The 23237-nt window shown below is 47.1% G+C and overlaps 1 protein-coding gene across 1 annotated transcript in view; it reads left to right on the top strand.

The window, feature by feature from the left end:
* Positions 1–23237, top strand: part of ABCF3 (ATP binding cassette subfamily F member 3) — a 65953-nt gene that overhangs the window by 25666 nt on the left and 17050 nt on the right. Inside the window, exons 4-9 of the mRNA XM_077290135.1 lie at positions 4059–4111; positions 5969–6066; positions 6628–6750; positions 17200–17466; positions 20180–20260; positions 20342–20401. Of these exons, the coding sequence (XP_077146250.1) occupies positions 4059–4111; positions 5969–6066; positions 6628–6750; positions 17200–17466; positions 20180–20260; positions 20342–20401 (682 nt within the window). The remainder of the gene's footprint in view (positions 1–4058; positions 4112–5968; positions 6067–6627; positions 6751–17199; positions 17467–20179; positions 20261–20341; positions 20402–23237) is intronic.

Here is a 23237-nt window from a genome sequence, read left to right as displayed (position 1 = left end):
CCACTTCTTCAGAAGAACTATTTATATACAGTATTTGTTTTATTTCCTGAAGAAGTCGGTTACACTGTGAAACGCGTAGAAAAATAGAAGAAACTGTTATTTTATAATACTTCTGGCATCCAGCGTTTCTTGACAAGCTGGCAGCGCGGATATGGACCACAAACTTTCCATGTTTTATTTGCTCTTCTGGTGAAATCGTCCGTGGATCGGCAGCAGCTTTTCAACTCTGGATCAGGTCAGCATGTATTGATACAATTTCTGATAGTTATCAACCAGATAAGACACTATTATTGCGCTATTTTTTTCTCCAGCTATTTATTGCACTTGCTGATCAAGAAAAATATACAAGATAGTAGAAATGTGGACCAGGCTTAAAGGGGGTTATCAAGGATTATATTAGTTTTTTGGCTCATAGTAAAAGATTTAAGACAGGTAGTTGCCAATTGCCTGCCTGTTCTACCCAGCACCGGCTGAAAGCAGTCACCTACCACAACATGGGAAGTGGACCTCTGATCAGAGAGAGCCAGTTAATACACTTTTATTCTGAGTTTTGTTTCAGAAGGTTCTGTTCTTTTACTTATTGTTCTTAGACTTACCTATAATCCAGAATATTCTAAAATTGATTTTTAATTAGCTAATTAAATATTTGTAGTTACAAGACTGTCATATGGCAATGTAATGTCTCTTCCTTGGATTGATGATAAACTGATAAACTCCAATAAAGAAATAGCTTTCACTGGTAAGTCTCTACATGTTTTACAGGTGCTTCTCACAAAATTGGAATATCATCAAAAAGTGAATTTATTTCCGTTTTTCAATACATAAAGTGAAACTCATATTATATACACCGTGTTCCAAATTATTATGCAAATTGGATTTGAGTGTCATAAAGATTTGTTTTGTTTTTCAAATAAACTCATGGATGGTATTGTGTCTCAGGGCTCAATGGATCACTGAAATCAATCTTAAACACATGATAATTAGTTTTCCAGGTGATTCTAATTAAAGGAAAACTACTTAAAAATGGTGTTCCACAATATTAAGCAGGCCACAGGTTTCAAGCAATATGGGAAATTAAAAGGATCTCTCTGCTGCTGAAAAGCGTTAAATAGTGCAATGCCTTGGACAAGGTATGAAAACATTAGATATTTCACGAAAACTTAAGAGTGATCATCATACTGTGAAGAGATTTCTGACTGAAACAGAGCACAGACAGAGTTCATGCAGATAAAGGCATAATGAGGAAGGTTTCTGCCAGACAAATTCATTGGATTAAGAGAGGAGCTGCCAAAATACCATTGCAAAGCAGCAAACAGTTATTTGAAGCTGCTGGTGCCTCTGGAATCGCTTGAACCTCAAGGTGTAGGATCCTTCAAAGGCTTGCTGTGGTGCATAAACCTACTATTCGGCCACCCCTAAACAGTGTTCACAAGCAGAAACGGTAGCAGTGGCTCAGACATACATGAAGACTAATTTTCAAACAGTCTTGTTTACTGATGAGTGTCGAGCAACCCTGGATGGTCCAGATGGATGGAGTAGTGGATGGTTGGTGGATGACCACCATGTCCCTACAATGCTGCAACATCAGCAGGTGGAGGAGTCATGTTGTGGGCCAGAATCACAGGGAAACAGCTTTTAGGGCCCTTTAAGGTTCCTGAAGGTGTGAAAATGACCTCTGCAAAGTATATAGCGTTTCTGACTGACCACTTTCTTCCATGGAGCAAAATCATCTTCATGCATGACAGTGCACCATCTCATGCTGCAAAGAATACCTCTGAGTCATTGGCTGCTATGGGCATAAAAGGAGATAAACTCATGGTGTAGCCACCATTATCCCCTGACCTTAACCCTATAGAGAACCTTTGGAGTATCATCAAGCAAAATATCTATGAGGGTGGGAGACAGTTCACATCAAAACAGCAGCTCTGGGAGGCTATTCTGACTTCATGCAAAGAAATACAAACAGAAGCAGAAACTCTTCAAAAACTCGCAAGTTCAATTGATGCAAGAATTGTGAAGGTGATATCAAAAAAGGGTTCCTATGTTAACATGTAATTGGGCCTGTTAGGATGTTTTGGAGTTAAATAGCTTTTTTTGTTCAGTGAATGTGACCTCCTAATGCTGCAAATTCCACAAATGAGCATTTTCAGTTCTTTAAAACATATCAAATGTTTAGAAATTCTACTGTGCCTAATAGTTTGGAACAGTGCATTTTGAGTTTTTATTTATTTTGGAGATTATACTGTTATCATTGGGAGGTTTCTTCAGTAAAATTCAATGTATACTCTAACGGGTGATGACTTTTATTAGACTGACTGTCATTTGCACCGACCATTTAGAAAAATCCAAGAAAAATATAATTTGCATAATAATTTGAAACACGGCGTAGAGTCACTACAAACAGTGATCTATTTCAAGTGTTTATTTCTGTTAATGTTGATGATTATGGCTTCCAATGAAAACCCAAAAGTTATCTCAGTAAATTAGAATGATTAACAAAAAAACACCTGCAAAGGCTTTCTAAGCATTTTAAAAGGTCCCTTAGTCTGTTTCAGTAGGCTCCACAATCATGGGGAAGACTGCTTACTTGACAGATGTCCAGAAGGCAGTCACTGACACACTCCGCAAAGGAGGGTAACCCACAAAAGGTCATTTCTGGCTGTTCAGAGTGCTGTATCCAAGCATATTAATGGATAGTTGAGTGGAAGGAAAAGGTGTGGTAGAAAAAGGTGCACAAGCAACCAGGATAACCGCAGTCTTGAAAGGATTAAGAAAAGGCCATTCAAAATTTGGGGGGAGATTTACTAGGAGTGGACTGCTGCTGGAGTTATTGCTTCATGAGCCAACACACACACACACACACCCAGGACATGGGCTACAAGTGTCACATTCCTTGTGTCAAGCCACTCATGACCAATAGACAACGCCAGAAGCGTCTTACCTGGGCCAAGGAGAAAGCGAACTGGACTGTTGCTCAGTGGTCCAAGGTGCTGTTTTCAGATGAAAGTAAATTTTCATTTCATTTGGAAATCAAGGTCCCAGAGTCTGGAGGAAGAGAGTAGAGGCACACAATCCCAGCTGCTTGAGGTCTAGTGTGAAGTTTCTACAATCAGTGATGGTTTGGGGAGCCATGTCATCTGCTGGTGTAGGTCCACTGTGTTTTATCAAGACCAAAGTCAGCGCAACCGTCTACCAGGATATTTTCGAGCACTTCATGCTTTCCTCTGCCGACAAGCTTTTTGGAGATGGAAATTTCATTCTCTAGCAACACTAGCACCTGTCCACACTGCCACAAGTACCAATACCTGGTTTACAAACAACAGTAGCACTGTGCTTGATTAGCCATCAAACTCGCCTGATCTATTGGGTATTGTCAAGAGCAGAGGTGTCAAACTGCATTCCTCGAGGGCCGCAAACCATGAGTGTTTTCAAGATTTCCTTAGCATTACACAAGGTGCTGGAATCATTCTGTGCAGGTGATTAAATTATCACCTGTGCAATACAAGGAAATCCTGAAAACATGACCTGTTTGCGGCCCTCGAGGAATGCAGTTTGACACCTCTGGTCAAGAGGAAGATGAGACACCAGACCCAACAATGCAGACAAGCTGAAGGCTTCTATCAAAGCAACCTGGGCTTCCATAACACCTCAGCAGTACCACAGGCTAATTGCCTCCTTGCCACGCCTCATTGATGGAGTAATTGGTCAGGGATCCCTTTTCATCAAGTATTGAGTGCATTTACTGAACATACATTTCAGTAGGCCAACATTTCAGATTTTAAAATCATTTTTCAAACTGGTGTTATAAAGTATTCTAATTTACTGAGATAATGACTTTTGGGTTTTCATTGGCTGTAAGCCATAATCATCAGCATTAACAGAAATAAACACTTGAAATACATCACTCTGTAATGACTCTGTATAATATGAGTTTCACTTTTTGTATTGAAGAACTGAAATAAAATAACTTTTTGATGATATTCTAATTTTGTGAGAAGCACCTGTATATCACATATGGATTCACATTAACACTGCTTTTTTTTCTCCCTCCCTTTCAGAAGTTGACCCTCAGGTCTTGAGTGTCTTATTAATGAAAAAGGACCAATCTTCAGTAAGATATTTTTTTATCTCTCAAAATGTTAAGGGTGCGTAGTGTGTAGAGTTATAAGACCGAATCAGCGTCATATTATCTATGTCACAGAGGCTCTCCAGGACCATCTAAGACATGATTGCATAATTGTGTGGTAGATGCAGTTCCTACCCACTTGGACCAACATCTACATTGAAAACTGGGATGCTTCAGGAATTGGCTTTCTTTATTTGAAAATTGTGCACTTCCTCTGCAGTTTTTGTTCACGTGCAGCCAACGCCTGTGACAGCACTGTGAGGCCTGCAACTGTTGGCCATTTATATCTGTTGTGCACATACCATAGTTATTGTGGATGGCAATAACCCTCCTAGCAGCTTTGCGGCTCAGTCATTGTGCTAATTGGCAGGAGTTCTAGTGATCATATCCGCATCAATCAATCATTAATGACCAAAGCCCGTGATTAGGGTTGAGCGACCTTAGCTTTTTTAGGATCGAGGTGGGTTTTGTGAAACCCGACCTTCTCGGATGTCGGATCGTATGGAATCGGCCGATTGTACTGTAAAGTCCGGTTCCGGACCCGGAACACGAAACCCAATGTATGTCAATGAAATTATATTTTTTTTATTTATTATTATTTCTTTCTTTCTCTCTCTCTCTCTCTCTCTCTCTCTCTCTCTCTCTCTCTCTCTCTCTCTCTCTCTCTCTCTCTCTCTCTCTCTCTCTCTCTCTCTCTCTCTCTCTCTCTCTCTCTCTCTCTCTCTCTCTCTCTCTCTCCCCCCCTCTCTCTCTCCCTCTCTCTCTCTCTCTCTCTCTCTCCCCCTCTCTCTCTCTCTCTCTCTCTCTCTCTCCCTCTCTCTCTCCCTCTCCCTCTCCCTCTCCCTCTCCCTCTCCCTCTCCCTCTCCCTCTCCCTCTCCCTCTCCCTCTCCCTCTCCCTCTCCCTCTCCCTCTCCCTCTCCCTCTCCCTCTCCCTCTCCCTCTCCCTCTCTCTCTCTCTCTCTCTCTCTCTCTCTCAAAAGTCGGCGACTTATGAAAATGAACGACCCGTTTCGCTCAACCCTACCCGTGATTGATAAAGTCCTCTGTAAGCCACATCTTTTGATTCATTTTTCTGGTCTAGATGGTCTGTTTAAAGTTGTTACACAGCTATCTTGATTTATTTATTTTTCTAAGTCTATCTGTTGCCTTACTTGCGTGACCAGTAGGTATCACACGCCTGTCCTAATGCGGAAGTGAATGAAGAAAGCCCGCGTCCATATATAAGTAAGAATGGCTCCCATTCCGACAATTTTTACCCATCCATATATTACATTGAAAGAAAAAAAGTATGACCGAGCCTAACGTCCCATGGAGAAAGGGATGCTAAGACTTATACCCATATGGTTGTCTTTAGAGAAGGGGTTGTCTTCATAAGACATGCAATTGAAACAAGTCCCTAAGGAATACATTAGTATTAAGAAATTCCATGTTATGTTATTTTGTACTTGACCATTTATTGAGGTTTGCAGTTAGATGCACATCTTTATGTTCATTTCTAAAATCAGTAAAAACTTTGGTGCTTTAAAAAAAAATAAAAAATGGAGTCCTCTGGATTTGTAGGCGTTCTACGCCAGACTTCAAATTGGCAGCAATGTGTATCATCTGTGTCCCATATGAAAGCGTCTCTTAGAGCCACATGTGAAGGTTTTCTCTTTGAACTCTGTTTCGCATCAGATGCACTCCTGTTACTCCTGATGGGGTCTCCAGCTTTCCCAGTAGTGATTTGCCATTGGAGCACAGTAAATCATTGTTGGAAAGTTGGAATTTTGCTTTAGAGCCCGCGTATGATTTATGAATACATGAGTGTGTCCTTTTTTCCTAATAAGTTATTTTGTCCCCAGACTGTTGATGTAAGGAAGTTGGAAAAAGCAGAAGCCAAATTAAAAGCAAAACAGGAAAAGCGGTCCGAGCGGGAAACGCAGAAAATCGGTGGCAATGTGTAAGTGTAAAGATGTGATTGGCTCCTGTGACTGTTATGTCCGTGTACAGCAGGATTTTTGTAACTATTTAAAAAGCTGAATTTATAAATGCAGCTTAAAGGGTTTTTCTTCTTAAAGAAAACTTTCTGCTATAAATTTCGGTAGTTTGGAAAAAAAAACAAAAGAAAACGCAATTATTTCTTATCTTCCCAGATCCAGCACCAGCTCTCCGCTGCTGCATCGGTCTTTGTAGATTGTTTTCAATGCTGACGCTGTGTTTACAGTGCTGCAGCCAATCATTGAGCTCAGAAGCTCATGACATTTACACTGGCGCAGAGTAGCTGAGCTCCGTAATCGGCTTTGTCAATCAGACGTCAGCGTTGCAGTCAGAGATCGGGGTAGGAACGTAGAGGAAGTGCTGGACCAGACAAAGCTAAAGTGATACTGTTTTGTGTTATTTTTTTTGTTTGTTTTTTTGTGTGTGTTTTTTTCCGTTGCTGTGGCTATAACAAGTTTTCTGAAGTGGGAACGCATCCTTGATACAAGCGATACGTGTTTTTTTTTTATCTTAATATATGCAGTGTAATGGAAGAAGCTTCTGCAAGTCAAGCTGCCAGCAAGAAGGAGAATAGAATAGAATCCAGTGGCAAGAACAAGTCATATGACATCAGGATTGACAACTTTGACGTGTCATTTGGAGAGAGGCAAGTCTGCAAAAATTCTTGTGTTTCTGATTGCCCTGAGGTGAGGTAGTATGCAACTCCAAGGTTTCCATAGCTCTTATCCTACTTATTGGAGATAGTCACCTTTACACAGAGCTAGGGACTGGGTACCAAACTTCTCAAAATGGGAAAAGAAGCTTGAGAAAGTTGAATTACCTGTTCTGGTCAATTTTTTTGCATTATATTTATGCGATATAAAATATTTCTGCAGTTAGTTTACTTTTGACTTTTTTTCCTATCACTTGTTTGTTTTACAATACACTGCAAGCTGCTTGGTTCCTTTCAGTCTTGAACCTGACAACTGCCAGTCTGGGCAGCATGCAGCATCCGAACAGCGATCTCGGCTCAATCTGCTAAACAAGATTTGAGCTTAGATGAGCATTCAAGAGAAGAGAAACAGGGGGCTCACAATTCTTACGACGCGTTAAATGCATAGCCTTTAACCCTTTAAATGAAAAGGACATATCTCAAACTTCCTTAGAGAATGGCCACTCAGTAGCTGAGATTGCATGAGATACGTCTTTGCTCCTAATCGCTATATCTCAGCCTGAATCGCAGCTACATTAGTGATCAATGAATCGTTTATATCAGGGGTCATATATATCTAGGTAAATGGGACCATTTTTTTTCTCTTGTGTCATCAGTATTTCTTCCCTTTTTTCAACTTTTAATTTTTATTTCTGAAATGACCGTATATACTCGAATATAAGCCGACCCGAGTATAAGCTGAGACCCCTAATTTTGCCACAAAAAACTGGGAAAACGTATTGACTCGAGTATAAGCCTAGGGTGGAAAATGCAGCAGCTACCGGTAAATGTCAAAAATAAAAATAGATACCAATAAAAGTAAAATTAATTGAGACATCAGTAGGTTAAGTGTTTTTGACTATCCATATTGAATCAGGAGCCCCATATAATGCTCCAAACAGTTCATGATGGGCCCCATAAGATGCTCCATATTAAAATATGCCCCATATAATGCTGAACAAATGTTGATTATGACCCAATAAGATGCTCCATAGAGACATTTGCCCCATACAATGCTGCACAAATGCTGATTATGGCCCCATAAGATGCTCCATACTTTATGATAATGGTAAATTTAGGTCGATATGTTTTGTTTACAAATTTAAAACAAATTAGCAATTTTCAAGCGTTGAATGATTATCCCATTAATCCAGATAGTTATACCACAGAAAAACATTAATAAATAACATTTCTCTCATGTCTGCTTTACATCAGCACCATTTGTAAAATGTTATTTTATTTTGTTACATTTTTAAACCTCCTAAAATGCTATCAGTAATTTTTCATTTTTTCAAGGACATTTACAAAATGTTTTTGTTTAGCGACCTATCCAGGTTTGAAGTGACTTTCCTATATATTGGAAACCCCCCAAAGTGATACCATTTTAAAAACAGTACCCCTCTACATATTGAAAACTGCTATCAGGTAGTTTATTAACCCTTCAGGTGATTTTCAGGAATTAATGTAAAGTGGCATGACAGAAATGAAAATTTTTATTTTTACCACCTAAATGTCGCTAACTTCTGAATAGGTCTCTACAGGCGGCAGACTCTAAGGCCGTTATTTGGCTGTGAATTGCCATGGCAGACATCAGGACTACACAATCATACTCTCAGGGTGCCGATGGGGTTAAATAGGAAGCCCCCACACTCTGTTAACCATTTATATGATGTAATCACTTTTGACAGCAGCATCTAAGGGGTTAAATAGATATAGTTGGTGCCAATACTAATCATGGCTAATGCATCAAGTTGTCAGCTATAGCGTACAGCCGACAGCAGCTGGATTGTCACCTGTGTGGGGACGCTATTCTCTTATCTCAGGTCAGTAAAAAGACGTATTGGCGGGCATTAAGTGGTTAATTTACACTGTCAGACCGGGTTGCGTGGTACACCGACCAATCACAGCCATGACATTACTTGACATGGCTGTAATGGGGCCGGATGTACCCACAACCTTAAAGCTTGTTGATTGGTTGCACTGTAGTCTTTCAGTAAGCTTTTTTTAGGCTGCATAGCCCAAACAGTAACATGGACGTACATTACGAAATCAGTTTTCTGGGTTCGGTACCGGACACTTGGTGTCTAGTATGAACCCCAAACTTTTGAGTTCAGATTCGCTCATAGAAAATCTTTCACTAGAAATGTTTTAATTTAAAGGAAACCTGTCACCTCGTTTTGCTGCTATAAGATGCGGCCACTGCCTTTCGGGGCTTATCTACAGCATTCTGTAATGCTGTAGATAATCCCCTGGTCCAACCTGAAAGAGAAGAAAAACAAGTTTTGTTATACTCACCCAGGGGGCTGTCCAGTCCGATGGTTGTCTCGGGTCCCATCTTCATGCGATGTCGTCATCCTGCTTGCTTCGTTCCGCGCTCCGGTGCAGGCCTACTGATTTGCCCTGTTGAGGGCAGAGGAAAGTACTGCAGTGCGCAGGAGCCGGGAAAGGTCAGAGAGTCCCAGCGCCTGCGCACTGCAGTACTTTCCCCTGCCCTCAACAGGGCAAATCAGTACTCCTGCGCAGGAGTGCGGCACGAAGCAAGCAGGATGACGATATCGCATGAAGATGGGAGGACCCAGACCTGCGATACCCATCGGATCGGACCGTCCCCCCGGGTGAGTATAATAAAACTTGTTTTTCTTCTCTTGCAGGTCGGACCGGTGGCTTATCTACTGCATTATAGAATGCTGTAGATAAGCTCTGAAAGGCAGTGGCCGCATCTTATAGCAGCAAAACGAGGTGACAGGTTCAATTTAAATTAAAACATTTCTAGTGAAAGATTTTCTATGAGCGAATCTGAACTCAAAAGTTTGGGGTTCATACTAGACACCAAGTAGGTGTAACAACAATAATGATTTGACGTAAAAAAAACTTTTGTAATAAAATGGAGAAAAACTTCTGATGGCTGAAGTGTATCCCTCAAATGAACCAACTTCAGCAGAAATCTCCACCAGGGAAATTCCCAAGCTCCACTGCTCTGCTGACATCATTTTCTCATGTTGTATTGCATCAAGGTAAAGTAAGATATAGATGCAGAGCAGAATCTCTGGGCTCCTGTAATACAATGGTAACTATTTGTGCTAGGAGTCAGCAATAACCCAGCGTTCCTGCTCTGCATCTGCTGGGAAGGCACAATCTACCATGATCAGCAGGCAGCTCTCTGTGCCGATCACCTGCACAGCAGCTGTCCAACGGTCTTCCGTAATCATGAGGTAGTAAGTTGCTGTTCTGCCTCTGCTCTTCAATCTCCCTCCATCTTCTAGCTCCCTCCATCTTCTGGATTTTTGGTCTCTCCATTTCTGATGATTTTAGAAAGATATACGGTCTATAAAACGTAGACAGAGGCCGAAGTGGTATGCATGGATTCTGCACATGATAAATGTCTATTTGAAGGAAGTGTGGTGTATCTAACTTACTCTGTCGCCTCATTGGGGGACACAGGACCATGGGTGTTATGCTGCTGTCCACTAGGAGGCGACACTATGCATAATCTGAAAAAGATTAACCGAGGCTCCTCCTCTGCAGTATACACACCTGGACGGCGTCAGCCTTCTCCAGTTTTTGCTTAGTGTCGCATAGGAGGCACACCTAAGATTTTTTACTCCGTTTTTTTTCGACGGATTACAGATGAAGAAAAGTGGGTCTCCTGTGAGACTCCCGGCATGGCTCCTTCCTCGGCCCCCCTCTTACGGGGTGCCCGGTTGAAGTAGAGATGGCTATTCCCCATGCCGCTCCTTCCCCAGTCCCTCGGGTGCTGGTTCGAAGTCGAGACTCCCCCCTCCTTCCCCAATTCCTTTTGGTTTCTGGGTTGAGGTCGAGGCGAGGATAAAGCCCCCTGAAGGTGACAACAGCACCCTCCCTAATCCCCCTCTGGGGGTATTAGGTTGAGACGCCTCAGGTAGGGCCTGTACAGGCCGCATTCTTCAGCTCCCAGCAATGGGCCAGCACACTGCTCCTGCATCCAGGGACCCCAGCCCAGCTGCGGGCTCCTGTCGGGGCCGGGGGGAGTGCAGGCAGGCATGGCACATACAGACACAGGGCTCCCTGCGCCCCTGTCTCTGCGGCAGCACCAGCACTATACTGCCTCAGGGGGACCCCTCACAGGGCCCCCCTCCCGCTTACAGCCCCACCGCCATCCTGCCTTTAAATCCGGGGGGGGGGGGGTCCGGTTCAGATCCGAGAAACCCCCCCCCCCCCCGGACTTCCACGCCGGCCTGGAGCCTTTCTGGGCATCAGGCATCTAATTTAGGCCCCGGCTTCGGCCTAGCTGTGGCCGCCACCTCCTCTCCGCCCCCCAGATGACAAATATGACACTCTACAGTGTCATAAAGGGGGTGGATCGAGACAGAAAGGGCGCGTTTTTACACAGCTTTGCCGCTTTTTTCTCAGCTCTCCGCCCCCTTCTCCCCCGCCTCTTCTCCTCGGTGGCCATTTCTACTGCAGCAAGGATTAACCCTGCATCTCCCAGTCAGCAGGACCAGGCCAGCTAGCACAAGACTGTGGATCTTCGGCGCTGGACCTAGGGGCATACTGGTGGGGTAAGATCACAGCTGGGTTGTTTTACTCGGCTGTAAGTCCATATTACCTATACACCACCACCGCAGACGCCAGTCACTCTCTAGCTACAGCCCCTAACGGGACTCCTGCACCTCTCCAGGGATATGTGCCCTCTGCTCGGTATCTACTATTATAAGTAAGGTTTGAGAAAGACTCTGTGGGTCGAAACGTTACCTTGAAACACTGCGGTGATACCTTTATTTTGGTGTTTGTTCACAATAAAGAAACCACGTTTTTTGACTAACAAAATTCAGAAGAACTCTCCTTATTGAGTGCGACTGTTGTTACATAGGACTATATTCTGGAGTATCCCTCCAAGTTCAGTCTGCACCAACACTAGCGAGAGTGCACGTCTTGTCCTGTACTACCATATTACCTATAAGGCTCCCCTATAGGTTTCTCTACCCCTGTAAGGTCCTTTGCATAGCAGCCCCTCTGCAATCTGTGCACTATGCCGGGCTCAAGGTCCAAGAGAACCAGGCAGGACTGCTATTATGCATTCTGTACAGCCTGCTGGACCGCTCTCCCCAGTGGCAACACGTAAAGCGCTGCCAGGACTGCATCCAGACTACTGCGTCAGAGCCCCAAGAAGCCCCTGCCAATGCCTTGGTGTCTAATGCCACGCCGGAATGGGTCACTCAGAGGTCACAATCTATGACGCAGTCTATAGATAACCAAACCTCCACATTGCTTCAGGCTCTGCAGAGTCATGCCTCGGCTATGACCGCTACCCAGCAAAGGGAGAGCTTGACTCAGGAACAGAACGACCTGGCACATCCACGTCTAGGTCAGGACGCAAGCGGACCCATAGGTCAAGTCCATCTGCGTCATCCCATAGCACACGGTCATCCCCTTCTAGGGAGAGACGAGACACCGTAGTTCCAAGTCATCTAGACCGTCCCCTTCCAGGGGTAGACAATGCAGATCTCCACAGTCCCCGACCAGAGAAGGCCTCCTCCCCAGCTCACCACAGCAGGGGACGCCTCAGTGATACACAGGATTCGGAAGGCATCTGTGACTCCTACTCAGACAGGGAAACGGAGGGGTCCCTGATCCCAATCCCCCCTAGCAATACAGCGCTAGTCGAGGACATAATCTCTTCCATCCATCGGGTGCTGGACATTTCTAATCTGCCACCAGAGGTTTTCCTTTGAAGGACCTCTGAAGCCGCCTAAGGTTTTCTCTAACCACCCAGAGTTTAAAGCGATCCTTATAGAGCAGCTCTTACAACCTGAGAAAAAATTCGCTAATCGCAAATATCTGGAGGCAAGGTACCCTTTCCCACAGAAGGACACCAAGGAATGGACAGATCCACCCGAAGTGGACCCCCAGTCTCTAGACTAGCAGCACAGACTCTCCTTTCACTGCCAGATAGCTCAACCCTCAGGGACGCAGCAGACCGGCAGTTAGAACGCATGGCTCGTTCAATTTTCGAGGCGGCAGGGGCCTCCCTGGCTTCCGCGTTCACTTCAGTTTGGGCTGCCAAGGCCATACTGTATTGGGCCAAAAATTTACAAGCTGGCCTCCAAGCATCTGCTCCTGACCTGTCGGACCAAGCGGTTCAAATAGCAGTTGTAGCAGATTACATGCTTCATGCAGCTTTGTATTCAGCAAGGGGCGTAGCGGGGATAGCATCAAACACCATCACGATTCGGCGTATCCTCTGGCTGCGGAATGGAAAGCGGACGCAGCCTCAAAGAAGTCCCTCACGCACCTCCCGTATCTCAGTGGGTGACCTTTCGGTCAAAAGTTGGACACAATGATATCCAACGCCAGCGGGGGGGGAGAGTACCTCTCTCCCTCAACTGAAACCTATACGCACTTACAAGAAGTGTAACAAAACAGATTCCGATCCTTTCGGAATTCCTCGGGCTGGTCAGTCTCGTGTCCAGCACAAAATCGTAACCGTTCCCCACACAGGGACAACTCATGGTCGACGCATAGGTCGGGCAAGACATGGCAGTTAAAAGCAGGCCAGTCAAAGCCCAAAGGAGGTAAACCTCAGATTTTTTTTCCTCCTCATGACTCACAGATCCCGGAAGACATCCCACCCGTAGGCGGCCGACTTTGCTCTTCCAGCAAGTCTGGATGCCTACTACAGAAGACAGGTGGGTCAGGGAACTAGTGTCTTCCGGATACAAGATAGTGTTCAACCTCCAACCCACCGAACCGAGTCTTCCTCTCTGTTCCCCCAAAACCGCCAGCCAAGGCTTGTGCCTTCCACCAAGCGGTTCCCTTGCTTTTTCAAGCAGGAGTCATAGTACCGGTTCCCACGGCCGGGCGTTTCCGAGGGTTCTACTCCAATCTATTGGTAGTCCCCAAGAAAGGAGGCAGCGTACGGCCTATATTGGACCTAAAACAACTCAACAAATATGTACGGGTTCGTCACTTCCGCTGGAGTCCTCTTCGGTCCATCATTGCGTCCATGGAGAAGGGAGAATATCTCTCCTTCATAGAAATACAAGACGCATACCTGCATATACCAATTGTACCTGCTCGTCAGAGTTTTCTCAGGTTCGCAATCGGCCAGGACCACTACCAGTTCGTGGCTCTTCCGTTCGGACTCGCCACGGCTCCCAGAGTTTACCAGGGTCATGGCAGCCACCATGGACGTCCTGCACTCCAGAGGCATAGCAGTCGTTCCATACCTGGACGATCTACTCATCAAGGCTCCTACCTTCAAGGACTGCAAGCTCAGCGTCTCAATCACAATCGACACTGAGTCGCATGGGCTGGTTAGTCAACCTACAAAGGTCATCACCAATCCTGAGTCTGTCTCTGACCTTCCTGGGAATGCTATACAACACCTCCAGGGGTCTAGTGCTCTTTCCCAGGCACAAGGCACTGGCTCTCCGCCTAGGAGTTAGCATCCTCTTCCGCAAACCCCCTCGATCTCCGGTTTGCCATGAGTCCTCGGCAGGATGGGGGCAGCAATAGAAGCGGTCCCAATTTTGCCAAGTTTCACCTCAGGCCTCTCCAACTAGCCATTCTCATGTCCTGGGACAGGAATCCCTTTCTCTCTCGACAGGGAGTTCCGGCCAACGTCCAAGCACTGGTGGCTCAAGCCAACCTCGCTAGCAAAGGGGAAATCCTTTCTCACAGGTCAGTGGAAGGTTCTGACCTCCGATGCGAGCCTGATGGGTTGGGGTGCAGTGCACCTACAACACAGGGCACAGGGCAAGTGGTCCCCAGTGGAAGTGACCATGCCCATCAACATCCTGGGAATTCGTGCCATCCTCCTGGCATTCAGGGCCTTCCATCACTTACTGGCAGCCTCTCACATCAGAATACAATCGGACAATGCCACCACTGTGGCATATGTGAATCACCAAGGGGGGACCCGCAGTACCCAGGCGATGCGAGAAGTGTCACACATCCTCCACTGGGTGGAGGACACAGGCTCGGTTCTCTCGGCGGTCCACATTCCGGGTGTGGACAACTGGGAAGCAGACTTCCTCAGACGACAAGGAATAGATTCGGGAGAGTGGTCTCTCCATCCCGAAATTTTTCGTCAGATCTGCCATCGCTGGGGGACCCCAGATGTGGACCTAATGGCATCCCACTTCAATGCCAAGGTCTCCAACTTCATGGCCAGAACACACGATCCGCCGTCGCTCGGAGCAGACGCTCTGGTTCAGGACTGGACCCAGTTCCAGCCTCTGTACATTTTTCCACTTCTCCCCCTGTTATCCAGAGTGGTGAGGAAGATCAAGCAAGATGGAGTTCCAACCATCTTAATCGCATCTTTCTGGCTCAGACGTACATGGTACGCCGACGTTGTACAACTTTCACCAGACGCCCCCTGGCGCCTCCCCGACCGCCCAGATCTTCTATCACAAGGCCCGTTCTACCACCAGAACTCAGGGGCTCTCAATTTGACCGCATGGCCCTTGAAACCTGGGTTCTAACCCAGGCAGGGCTCTTGGCGGACGTCATTAGGACCATGATCAGGGCACGGAAGCCAGCCTCTGCCAAGATCTATGACCGTACCTGGAAAGTTCTCTTTACCTGGTGCGAATCTCGCGGCCAGACCGCATTCCCTTCTTCCCTCCCCGAACTACCTGTTTTTTTTCTCCAATCGGGTCTGGAGGCCAGGCTGCCCCTGGGCTCGCCTAAGAGCCAGGTGTCAGCCCTCTCAGTGCTTTTTTTCAAAGGCGCATTGCTACCAAGCTGCGAGTAAGGACTTTTCTTCAGGGGGTTTCCCGATTGGTTCCCCCCTACAGATGACCACTAGAAACGTGGGACCTCAACCTGGTCCTGACAGCATTGCAGGAACCACCCTTCGAACCCCTTAAGGAGGTCCCGCTCTGCCTTCTCTCCCAGAAGGTGTTTTTTTTTCCTGGTGGCAATCGCCTCGCTACGCAGGGTGTCTGAACTGACCGCACTCTCCTGCAAACGGCCCTTGCTGGTTTTTCACCAGGACAAGGTAGTTTTCCGTACGGTCCCATCCTTCTTTCCGAAGGTTGTGTCCAACTTCCACCTCAATGAGGAAATTTCTCTGCCTTCCCTTTGTCTGGTCCCGGTTCATAGAGTGGAGAAGGCTCTGCATGCGCTTGACCTTGTCAGGGCATTGCATATATATGTGTCTAGGACTGCGTCCTTCCGGAGGTCTGATCCTTTTTCCTTCTTCCGAAAGACGGCCGCAAGGGTCTCCCAGCTTCTAAAGCTACCCTTGCCAGGAAGATCACATCCACCATACAAGAGGCCTACCGCCTTAAGAATTCTCCTCTTCCAGCTGGTATTACGGCACACTCTACACGGGCGGTAGGGGCCTCCTGGGCCATTCGGCTCCAGGCTTCGGCACAACAAGTGTGTAAGGCGGCCACTTGGACTAGCCCACACTCGTTTACTAAACACTACAGGGTTCATACCCAGTCCTCAGCGGAAGCGAGCCTGGGTAGATGTGTTCTGCAGGCAGCGGTGCCCCAAGTATAGGGGCCTGTCTGCACAATATTCGTCCATTGCTTCCCACCCAGGGACTGCTTTAGGACGTCCCATTGTCCTGTGTCCCCCAATGAGGCGACAGAGTAAAGGAGATTTTTGTGTACTCACCGTAAAATCTCTTTCTCTTAGCCTCTAATTGGGGGACACAGCTCCCACCCTGTTGCCCTTTTCGGGCCGTTGTTACTGTTGAGTTCTCATATTGTTCTTTGAGCTCGTACATAGTGGCCTTCTTATAGGCATGTCTATGTCATTCATGTTACGTTCCTCCTACTGCTTTTGCACAAAACTGGAGAAGGCTGACGCCGTCCAGGGGTGTATACTGCAGAGGAGGAGCCACGGTTAATCTTTTTCAGATTATGCATAGTGTCGCCTCCTAGTGGACAGCAGCATAACACCCATGGTCCTGTGTCCCCCAATTAGAGAGAGAGAGATTTTACGGTGAGTACACAAAAATCTCCTTTTATTTTTGGGTCACACCTTGTATCCTCAAAGATCAATTTTTTTTTATTTATTTATCAAAAATGTTGTTTGATTCAAAATTTCTTGAAGGTGCTTGTGTGTATGAAGTGCTGAAGGGCATTTTGCCAATGTGCCAGGTATCTACTTTCAGAAATATATAGATATTGCTGGTTAATGTAATTTTATTATTTCCTAATTTCGACTTTATTTGTATATATCAAAAGCGCAAAAATTGCCCTGAATACCACAGCAGCAAAATGGGGAGAAACCTCCTGGCGGTGAAAGTGTTAAATAACTGCATATGAGCGTTAAAGAATTGCAAATGGATTCATAGTTCGCTTTATTTGTATTCTGCTCCTATAACGCGTGGTACATTGGACATTGATTGGATCCTATAAGCTTATATATTGTATGCTCATTCATTCTCTCCCTTCCTTATCTCAGGGTCTTATTAACAGGCGCTGAGTTGCATTTGGCAGCAGGTCGGCGCTATGGTTTAGTAGGCAGAAATGGTTTGGGTAAGACAACGTTGCTGAAGATGCTTGCAAGTCGCAGTCTTCGAGTTCCCTCACACCTCAGCATCCTACATGTGGAGCAAGAGGTGGCAGGCGATGATACCCTGGCCTTACAAAGCGTCCTAGAGTGTGACACATTACGGGAGAATCTTCTGAAAGAGGAGAAAGAACTTAATGCCCGAATCAGTGCTGGAAAGTAAGTGAACATCAACGTTAACGAGGGCAGTTTTAAAGGATCGTTTTGGCTTTGATTCCCAAAACTTCTGCTACGTATACTGACCAGTGTATTGTCAAATAACAGGACTAAAGTGGTGCTCACCCGACCAGCGGCTTTTTAAAATACTGGACTTCTAATAACGAGTTTTAGTCTGGCATGAAGTATAGTACAGTGACGGCCGTTTTACACACTATTTATTCCCTTTTGGACATCGTCCCTTCTTTTTATACCCGTTCATCGTCTGATGCAAAAATCATACAACAGAGACATACAAATCACGTGCTAATAGTGCAGAGGATCTATATGAATAGGGCTAGAGCCAATTCTAATACATTGTAACATGCATCATGGCAATATAGCTAGACATGAAGAACACTAATAACAGATCAGAGAAAAGCGCTTGGGTCATTGCAAAAGATTTTGGTGTTCTTGACTTAATAAATGTCTGCCCCTTGTCTTGCGATTATAGAAATAATTTCCCATGTGGAAAGAAAACAAAGTACATATACTTGTGTATAAGCCGAGTTTTTCAGCACATTTTTCTTGTGACGGGGGAGCCATGCATACAAGGACAGGGATGGGGGAGCCATGCATACAGGGATGGGGAGCCATGCATACAGGGATGGGGAGCCATGCATACAATGACGGGGACGCCATGCATACAATGATGGGGACGGGAGAGCCATGCATACAAGGACAGGGACGGGGGAGCCATGCATACAGGGACGGGGGAACCATGCATGCAATGATGGAGACGCCATGCATATAATGAAGGGAACGGGGGAGCCATGCATACCAGGACAGGACGGGAGTTACCATGCATACAATGACTGGCAGGGATAGGGGACCCATGCATACAATGACGGGGACGCCATGCATACAATGAAGGGGACGGGGGAGCCATGCATACAATGAAGGGGACCGGGGAGCCATGCATACACTAGGACAGGACGGGGGGGAGCCATGCATACAATGACAGGCAGGGATAGGGGAGCCATACATACAATGACAGGGATAAGGAGCCATGCATACAATGACAGGGACGGAGGAGCCATGCATACAATGACAGCGACGGGGGAGCCATGCATACAATGACTGGGATGCCATGCATACAATGACAGGGACGGGGGAGCTATGCATACAAGGACAGGGACAGAGGAGCCATGCATACAATGACTGGGATGCCATGCATACAATGACAGGGACGGGGGAGCCATGCATACAAGGACAGGGACTGGGGAGCCATGCATACAAGGACAGGGACGGGGGAGCCATGCATACAATGACAGGGATGCCATGCATACAATGAAGGGGACGGGGGTGCCATGCATACTAGGAAAGGACGGGGGGAGCCAGGCATACAATGACAGGGATGGGGAGCCATGCATACAAGGACAGGGACGGGGGAGCCATGCATACAATGACAGGGATGCCATGCATACAATGAAGGGGACGGGGGTGCCATGCATACTAGGAAAGGACGGGGGGAGCCATGCATACAAGGACAGGGACTGGGGAGCCATGCATACAAGGACAGGGACGGGGGAGCCATGCATACAATGACAGGGATGCCATGCATACAATGAAGGGGACGGGGGTGCCATGCATACTAGGAAAGGACGGGGGGAGCCAGGCATACAATGACAGGCAGGGATAGGGGAGCCATGCATACAATGACAGGGATGGGGAGCCATGCATACAATGACAGGGACGGAGGAGCCATGCAAACAATGACAGCGACGGGGGAGCCATGCATACTAGGACAGGGACGTGGGAGCCATGCATACAGTGATTTGGGATGCCATGCATACAATGACGGGGACGGGGGAGCCATGCATACTAGGACAGGACGGGGGGAGCCATGCATACAATGACAGGCAGGGATAGGGGAGCCATGCATACAATGACAGGGATGGGGAGCCATGCATACAATGACGGGGACGGAGGGGCCATGCATACAATGAAGGGGACGGGGGAGCCATGCATACAATGACAGGCAGGGATAGGAGAGCCATGCATACAATGACAGGGACGGGGGAGCCATGAATACAATGAAGGGGACGGGGGAGCCATGCATACAATGACAGGCAGGGATAGGAGAGCCATGCATACAATGACAGGGACGGGGGAGCCATGAATACAATTAAGGGGACGGGGAAGCCATGCATACAATGACAGGCAGGGATAGGGGAGCCATATAATGACAGGGACGGGGAGCCATGCATACCAGGACAAGGGATGAGGGGATAGCGCATACCTTGCTTATACTCGAGTCAATAAGCTTACTCAGTTTTTCGTGACAAAATTAGATGCCTCGGCTTACACTCGAGTATATACTGTATACAATGAGGTTTCTTGTTTCCTTAGTGAGAAGTTGGAAGAATTACAGGGACCACATTAGAAATCCCCTTAAGATTTCTCTATCCAATTCTTTTTCTGAAGCTACACCAGCCTATTTATCATTATTTTTTAAATTTGTCAAAAAATTTTTTTTTTTTTTGCTTCCTATGTGTCAAAATTTTGCTGTAAGTTGCAAAGTCCTTTCCTACAACAGTTTGGATACACAAAGATTAAACCAATGTCTGACTTTGGGAAGAAGGCAATAATCAAGGCCGTCTGTAGTGAAATGTGTAGATATGTATAATGTAAATTTAATGCCTGTATATTATTATTTGTTTCTTGTTGTCCACAGAGGAGACGGTTCAGAGAGCGTTCGCCTATCCGAGATCTACGGAAAACTGGAAGAAATAGAGGCAGACAAAGCACCTGCTAAGTACATCGTCTTAGTTGCTACATTTTATTTTCCCCTCAAAGTTTTGTTTTCTTGATATTTAATATTTTTTCCCTTCCTCAGAGCTTCTGTGATCCTTGCTGGATTGGGATTTAAGCACAATATGCAACAGCAGATGACCAAGTGAGTGGCACTAACCCTCTAATGCCTAATATTTGTTCTGGAATATTTTGTTTTCATTAGCAAGAAAGAGGGATTTTTGGTACTTACCGTAAAATCTCTTTCTTGGAGACTTCATTGGGGGACACAGGACAACCGTGGGTGTACGCTGCTGCTGCTGCTAGGAGGCTGACACTATGCAAAAAAAAAAAAAAAGGCGTAGCTCCTCCCTGGCAGTATACACCCACCGACAGGCACTAAGCACCTCAGTTAGTGCAAAAAGCAGTAGGAGAAGCGACAGAACTCATAATAGTAAAAGTACCAACTCAACTAGGGCCTCCAGGCCCCAAACACGGTACCAGAACAAACAAGTAGGGAGGGTGCTGTCCCCCAATGAAGGCTTCAAGAAAGAGATTTTACGGTAAGTACCAAAAATCCCTCTTTATCGCTTCATTGGGGGACACAGGACAACCGTGGGACGTCCAAAGCAGTCCCGGAAAAGGGTGGGTAGAAAGGAAAAGAGAAAAGGTCTCAGGTCGGCCGGTGTGCGACCGCCGCCTGCAGTACCTTCCTACCAAGACCTGCATCGGACGAGGCTTGGGTATGAACTCGATAGAACCTCGTAAACGTGTGCAAAGACGACCAGGTTGCGGCCTTGCAAACTTGCAAGGCGGAAGACTGGTGGCGAACAGCCCATGAAGCTCCGACAGCTCTGGTGGAGTGAGCTCGCACCCCCGGAGGAGGACGTGCCTCATGAACACGGTACGATTCTGAAATTGCCGAGCGAATCCAGCGCGAAATAGTGAATTTAGACGCTTGAAAACCCTTCCGACGACCCTCGGAAACGACAAGGAGAGAATCGGATTGACGGAAAGGAGCGGTTCTAGAAAGATAGACCCAAATGGCCCTGACCACGTCAAGCTTGTGAAGGGACTTCTCCAAAGGATGAGCCGGAGAAGGGCAAAATGATGGAAGGACAATATCCTCGTTGATGTGGAAAGCCGAGACCACCTTGGGAAGGAATTCGGGAACCGGTCTAAGAACGACCTTATCCTGATGAAGAATCAGGAAGGGGGAACGGCATGACAAGGCTGCCAACTCGGAGACCCTCCTGATGGATGTAATGGCAATGAGGAAGGCGACCTTCCAAGAGAGAAGGGAAAAGGGCACGTCATGAAGAGGCTCAAAGGGAGCAGCCTGAAGAGCACCAAGGACCAGGTTAAGGTCCCAAGGTTCCAAGGGAGGATGGAAAGGAGGGGCGATATGCGCAACTCCCTGTAGAAAAGTCCGAACCTGGTGAATGGAGGAAAGGTCACTCTGGAAGAGGATCGACAGAGCGGACACTTGTCCCTTGAGTGTGCTGAGGGATAAGCCCGCATCGAGACCAGACTGGAGGAAACCGAGAAGCTCCGGAAGAGAAAAAGACATTGGAAAAACCTCATTAGTTTCACACCACCGGAAGAATGCTTTCCAGTACCTATGGTAGATACGGGAAGACGCCGGTTTTCTGGCTCTGATCATGGTCTGTATGACCTGGGAAGAGAGACCCGAGTTCTTCAAGACTGTGGCCACAACAGCCATGCCATTAAACTCAGCGACTGAGAACACTGGTGGTAGAGAGGTCCCTGCGAGAGGAGGTCTGGGCGATCCGGGATTCTCCAAGGAGTGTCCGCGAGCATGTTTACGAGCTCGGCGTACCACGGCCGCTTTGGCCAGTCCGGCGCTATCAGTATGACTGGAATCCCTTCCAACTTGATCTTCTTTACCACCCTTGGAATCAAGGGGAGGGGTGGAAACATGTAGGGAAACTGAAACTGTAACCATGGAATTACCAGAGCGTCGTGGCCGAAGGCGAGAGGGTCCCGGGACCTGGCGACAAACTGAGGGACCTTGTGGTTCATCCGGGACGCCATAAGGTCGACGTCTGGCGTACCCCAGAGGAGGCAAATTTGATTGAAGACTGCGGGGTGGAGAGACCACTCGCCCGCTGCTAGCCCCTGGCGACTGAGAAAGTCGGCTGCCCAGTTTTCGACCCCGGGGATATGAACGGCTGATATGGCCGGAACGTGGCGTTCCGCCCACCGAAGAATCTTTGCCACTTCTGCCATTACTTGGCCGCTGCGAGTCCCGCCCTGGTGGTTTAAGTACGCCACGGCCGTGGCGTCCGACTGGATGCGAACGGGAAGATTCGTCAGAAGAGACTGCCAGTGGATTAACGCAAGGCAGATTGCCCTGATCTCCAAAAGGTTGATGGGAAGGAGAGCTTCCTGGGTGGTCCAACGGCCCTGAGCCATGTGCTGTCGGAAGACTGCTCCCCACCCGAGAAGGCTGGCATCGGTGGTGATGACCTGCCACTGAATGGGAAGAAATGATCTTCCTCTCAGGAGAGAGGAGGACAGCGTCCACCAGGTTAGGGACTGACGGACCTGGAGAGGAAGGTGGACGGGACGGTCCAGGGAGTCCAATGACCTGTTCCAGGTGGATAGGAGGAATAGCTGGAAGGGGGCGGGTGTGGAACTGGGCGAAAGGAACAGCCTCCATGGAGGCCACCATCTTTCCCAGGACTCCCATGCAGAAACAAAGTGACTGGGGAGCTGGGCGTTTGAGAAGGCGGACCGCCTTGAGGAGTACTGAGAACTTGTCCTCTGGAAGGAAGACCCGAGCTAAGTTCGTGTCGAACACCATGCCCAGGAAGGACAGTCGTTGGGACGGAATCAGAGAGGACTTGGTCCGTTGATAATCCAGCCGAGACGGGTCAGGGTGTCCAGGGAGACCTGGAGACTGTGGGCACAGTCTAGACGAGAGGACCCCTTGATCAACAGATCGTCCAGGTAGGGGATAACGAGGCTCCCCCTGGAAC

The sequence above is a fragment of the Ranitomeya variabilis genome, chromosome 2 (genome assembly GCF_051348905.1).
Source record: "Ranitomeya variabilis isolate aRanVar5 chromosome 2, aRanVar5.hap1, whole genome shotgun sequence".
Taxonomy (NCBI): Eukaryota; Metazoa; Chordata; class Amphibia; order Anura; family Dendrobatidae; genus Ranitomeya; species Ranitomeya variabilis.
Note: the sequence above shows the minus strand (reverse complement) of the source record. Positions and strands in the feature narration are given on the sequence as shown.